Genomic DNA, 5,622 nt, shown 5'->3' on the forward strand with positions numbered 1-5,622 from the left:
CCTTAGAATCACGGGGTGGCTACTATTAGTCCTTAGAATCACGGGGTGGCTTTTATGATAAGAAGATTATACTTTAGCCACCAGTTCTAATTATTTATCCATTACGTAAGAGTCTGATGAGACACAACCATATTCTACTCTGAGGATGAAGGGGAAAAAAAACACAACAGGGCTAGAGAGATGGCTCAGCATCTAAGAGTTCTTGCTGCTCTTGTAGAGGACCCAAGTTTGGTTCCCAGCACCCACATGGGAGCTCATAACTGCCTATAACTCCCCAGGGAATCTGATGTTCTTTTGTGGGCTCTGAAGGCTTCTGCATGCTGGAGGGGCAGGCATCCACATATACACATACCCTAACGCCCTTTTAAGAGAAGAAACATCTATAATGCTTTTATTATTTTGGACCTTAACTCTTAGACAAAGCTAGAACAACGTTTGGAATTTGAGACTCTATGAATAAGACAAGGAAGTTATTAAAATGGAGCAATTAAAAAAAAAAAAAAAAGAGCCCTCTTCGTTATCTCAGACTGGCCAGAGTTTCACTATGTATCCCAGACTGGCCTCAGACTTGTAGCAGTCTCACAGTCACTGGGATTACAGGTGTGAGCCAATAAATTTGGCTAATTTGTTAGTGTGTGTATACATGGTATGTGTGTTCATACATATGTGGCTGCATGTGTGTAAGAAGGTGCATATCTGCAGGTGTGCACATGTGTGCAGAGGCAAGAGGACAACCTGAGGTATTGTTTCTCATCCTCCCTCCTCTTTTCAAAACAGAGTCTTTCATTGTCCTGGTAATTGCCAAGTAGGTTAAGCTGGTGGCTAGCCATTGAGCTCTAGGAGTCTGCTTTCTCAGGCCTGGGGTTACAAGCCCGCACCAGCACAGAAGGCTTTCTGGGGACTGAACTCAGATCTTCGTGGTGGAAAGGCAAGCACTTTACAAACTGAGTTATTCCCCTAGCTCCTGCTTTGGAATGCTTTCCTCTTTAAAAAAAAAAAAAAAAATTGCCCCCTAGAATCCTTTAGACTTGTAAGTGAAGATGGCGTCTCAGGCAGTGAAGCAAATAAAGTCAGAGGTACTTCTGCTGCTAGGGAGCCATAGTGGATGATGGCCAGGAATCTCTTCTTTGTTGCCCACGTCCCTTCCCTTCCCTTTGTCCCTTGAGTGGGCAGGAAAAGCAGAGCACAAGCACAAGCGGCTCCAGAGAAGGCCCACAGGGAACTGAATGACTCTCAGGGCCATTACAGGGCTTCTGTTTCTATGGCAGGGCGTCTCCATGGTAACACAGAAGCAGCCATTGAGAAATGAGCACGGCTGCATAGCAACAAAGCCATGTACAGTCACCCTGGTTTAAATTTTTATCTAATTAGCAAAAATTGCGAGATCTGTATCTTTAACAGCTATTTGAAAATGAAAAAACTAGGTTCCACAGGGCAAGATGGACTGATTCTTGCTTCAGAGTAACAACTTGGATGAAATAATAAAGCCAGTAGAGACCTGTTGAGTAAATGGACACTACCCCGCCTCCCCCCCCCCCCCCCCCCTCAAGCATACACTCTGCCTGCTGGTTGTGGATAAGGTGCGGGATAATGTATCTGGTCTGTGAGGGTTCCTTACACTAGGACTAGAACCCAAACTCTAGTTGGTTCTAGGAACTTAAAAATGCCTCAATTTAACCATCTGCCTCCTCTCTCCTTACACAGGCTCTCTCAGGTTTTTCTTCGGTCTTAGCCATGTTTCTCTGCAGTGTAGAGCTAGCTCATCTTCCTTTACTCTTTCATCGATTTCGCTATCACTCCTAAAAGGATACCATTAACTCGCTCACCCGCTATGCTTGTTTTTCTTCCGTTCATTAACTTCCTCCATCATGACACTTGGTGGTGGTAATGCAGTTGCACCTAGAAAACAATCGCATTATGAGATCTAACTTCAGCTCTAGGCTTTGGCGGATGGGTATGGCTGCCTCCTCATTGCTCGTCTTTCATCTTTCTGGTACCCAGCTACTTACCTGTACTGGTGCAAAAGTGTCAGCTGCCCAAGTTGACTGGTGGTGTGTTCCTGGCATTAATGCTAACATTGCTGACTGATGAGGAGTATTTGCCTGTCACACCAGCTATGTAATGTGACAGAACTTCACAGCTGGTTTGACTGACTGATGCCATTTAATTGACTGAATCTTTAATTTTTATTGAACTAGTCAATTCAGTCAAAATAATAGGGAGGCACGTGTCTTTAAAATCCCCGACTTATCATCTGTGCTATGATATTATGACCCTATGCCAGAATAACTCATATTGAATGGATTCCAGTTTTAACTTCCACTATTATGATTCACATGGCAAACAGCCACTTTATACGTGTGCCCAGATATTTCTCACACAGTTACCTTTTAGGACCTGAACAACCCATCGAGCTTGTGTCTCTCCTGTGGGTATCATGGAGCCCAGGGGCTTGATGAGGCCAATCACAGCCAGAGTTGGTTTTGGCAGATGCGCAGGGAAGATGTACTTGTACAGTGATGCCTGGCCATCCTCAACTTTCACTACGGATTCATCGAGGAAGGGGAACGCAAAAGTGTATCCAGTGGCAAAGACGATGATGTCAATAGGCTCCTCCTTTGGTGTGTTGTTGAACACAACAGAGTTTTCTTTTACCTCCTTGATGCTGGGCTTGATAAACACTTTCCCAGTGATGATGCGGCCGGGGAGCTCATCATTTAGCACAGGCTCTCTCAGCTGAGTCCTAAACAATTCAGGAGCAGAGAGAGATGTGCAAGCCAACATTAGAGCTAGTAATCACTTTCATTCTTCTCTTGGCTGGACCAGAGCTACCAGCCTTTGAAAGGAATGAGCAATATCTAAAGGTTATACAATGTGTTTATCACAAATCTCCTGCACAGAGTTACTAAGCAATTTGAGTAGAAGAAATATTATTTTGAATATACCTGAATAGGCTATGTTTATTTCAAATTGATATTGTTCTAAGGCAAAAATATCATGAGTATTGATTTTAGCTGGGTTATGTCAGTATCTGGTTGGCACTGATCACATTGAACATTGTTAGCAAAATTCAGTAGAATGGAGAAGGAAAATATTAGAAGTGTCTTGGAAGGTTTTGTCTTAAAGCCTAGTGACATCTACAGGAATGTGCTTATTAAAGTAGTTTGACCATCTCAAAAACAAACAAACAAGAAGAGCCGAGGCACAACTAGAGCCTATGGCAGCTTCTCTTTCTCTTGATTTTCAGCATTCAGCTACTGCGGTTCTTCTAGGGACAGCAGACTGCTGAAGGACTATAAAGGAAACTGGGAAGCCCACATCTGGCAAGACCCTCTAGTTCCCCTTGCTAGAGAATATTTATGTAAGGAAATCATCATTGTGTTCCAAAGGAATAGACAGCATCATCTTTTTATAGTGTGTCTTTTTCTCAGCAGAGAGAAATACGTTACTGAGTTGCTTTGGTATGAGTTGAACATGTGTATGGATTGTCGTGAATTCACAGGAAGAGATCATAGCCCAGTAAAATGGAAACAGCATGGGAGAAGGAGGCAGTAAGCTTGCTTTTCTTTACACCATGGATATGTAACAGAGCCTGGGCAAGTCAAATAGTTCCTAGGGGCTTTCTTCTGTTCATTTGAAAAATACATACCTTGACACTTTGGTAGAATGAAAGGGCATATGAAAAAGTTGTATGTGGGAATTTTGGAAATGGAAAAAGACTTGACTACGCCAAAGAGAGTAGGAATTAGGGATTGTATTTCTTTAGTCCTGTCAGCCACCAGCCAGGTTAGATAAAACTTACAGAAAAGGCTTTGGTGGAAAGAGCTAGAACTCTAGAGAGAGCTAGAGGTAGAAGAGGGAAATAAAGACATGTAACGAGAGAAAAGTGTTCAGAGGAAAGCAAACACAGAGAGACTGTGCCCCTGAAGAAGGCAGATACTGACGCTGCAGAGGAACGAAAAGGCAAACGAGAAAGGATGTCTCTGGCAGTTTTAGAAATAAAAAAGGATTGACCACATTAACCATTATCAACGTTGTTGACCACCCTTGTGGTCTTGGGCACATCCATACTGGTCTAGAACAAAATCTGGAGGAGACCAGAGAGGGTTTGCAGTGTACCTAGCAATGAATTGCATTGTTGTGATGGCTATTCTTGGTTGTCAACTTGACTACATTTGGAATTAACTAAAAACTCAAGTCACGGGAACCCTTGTGAGGAATTTTTAGTTAATTGAATTACTTGAGGTCAGAAGACCCATCTTAAATCCAGGCCACGCCTTCTTGTGGCATATTAAGACAGGAATTAATAAGCTTTCTTTTTGCCTGCTTGCCCTTGTTCTGTCTGGCATGCTCATTCCTTCTCTGGTATTAGAGCCTACTTTGGGATTCTGCCATACACTGAAGACTAGTGGAGACATACAATAGTGTGGACTGAACAACTTCTGGATTCTTGACCTTTCCACCAATAGACAGTATGGTTGGACCATCTGGACCAGAGTCTTAAACCTACTCTAACACATCTCCATATATTTGTGTGTGTGCACATATGTGTGTATATATTATACATATATTAATACAGGTATAAATTAAAAACATCAGTTTTATTCCTCTAAAAAATTCTAATACAATTGTCTAAACTTAGTGAATGACAAACTGACATTTGTTTCTTGCTAATGGGATAAGTTGTAGGTTTTAGCTAAAGGTTAGACTGAAATCAAGAGCTAGGGAAAATGATTAGTCCAAGTAGTTCTGTGTCTTAGTTTTTCTGCACTAATATAGTAATACTTACCTTAAAGAGTTATTGGCAAAGTGAGATACCTGTCAACTGAGCACTTGCTAGTTATTGCCTATTAGTGAGTAAACTTGTTTATGAGGTCTTTTCAACATTCATCACAGCCACTGTCTTGTTTGCAGGTGCTATCGAAAAGGTTAAGACTCCTAATACCCTTCATCAAGTCGATTAGGTTTACCTGTCTTCTGGAGCCACACCGTAATTCACGTGGTTGAACCAGCTGTTCATCTTTTTTGATATCAACCAACTCACAACTGGAGTTGGGAGGAGATTTCTGAGCATGTTCTGAAATCGTGTCATGAATATCATGTCCCATGGGTACCCTGAGTCAAAGACCCGGCTGATCACCCATGCCCCTCCGGTGGTGCTGAGGAACACCTAAGAATCAACCAAAGAGTTTCAAGAAGTGAAGACCGAGAATGTCTACTGTTGTGAAAAATATACACCTGACACGATAGCCTTGATTCTTCTAACAGTTTTTTGTATACAGAGTATTAAAACACCACGAGCTTTATTATTAAATAATACCCATTGTTTACTGGGCTTGAGATACTAGAGCAACTTACCTGGAGCTTTAAGTCTCATGGGAGGTGGCAACAGACAGTTGTAACTTTATACACTCATCGAAGTTGTAGGCAACAAGAACAGGGCATGGTGGAAATTGGGAGTTGTTGACGAAGGTGATATCAATACAGGTACTACTTTGATTGGCAGTAAAATTTGTTAAAGTATTAATTTCAGCATTTCCTTCCTTCCTTCCTTCCTTCCTTCCTTCCTTCCTTCCTTCCTTCCTTCCTTCCTTCCTTCCTCCTTCTTTCCTTCCCTTCCTC

At 42.1% G+C, this 5,622-nt stretch overlaps 1 protein-coding gene across 2 annotated transcripts in view; it reads right to left on the reverse strand.

Moving 5' to 3' along the window:
• Positions 1-5,622, reverse strand: part of Fmo1 (flavin containing dimethylaniline monoxygenase 1) — a 32,057-nt gene that overhangs the window by 3,544 nt on the left and 22,891 nt on the right. For both annotated transcript variants that reach the window (XM_021198074.2, XM_029538985.1), the window contains exons 6-8: positions 4,971-5,170; positions 2,388-2,743; positions 1,827-1,899 (exon numbers count right to left, since the gene is read on the reverse strand). In XM_021198074.2, coding sequence (XP_021053733.1) covers positions 1,827-1,899; positions 2,388-2,743; positions 4,971-5,170 — 629 coding nt within the window. The remainder of the gene's footprint in view (positions 1-1,826; positions 1,900-2,387; positions 2,744-4,970; positions 5,171-5,622) is intronic.

This window comes from Mus pahari, chromosome 5, assembly GCF_900095145.1.
Source record: "Mus pahari chromosome 5, PAHARI_EIJ_v1.1, whole genome shotgun sequence".
In the NCBI taxonomy this organism is placed as follows: domain Eukaryota; kingdom Metazoa; phylum Chordata; class Mammalia; order Rodentia; family Muridae; genus Mus; species Mus pahari.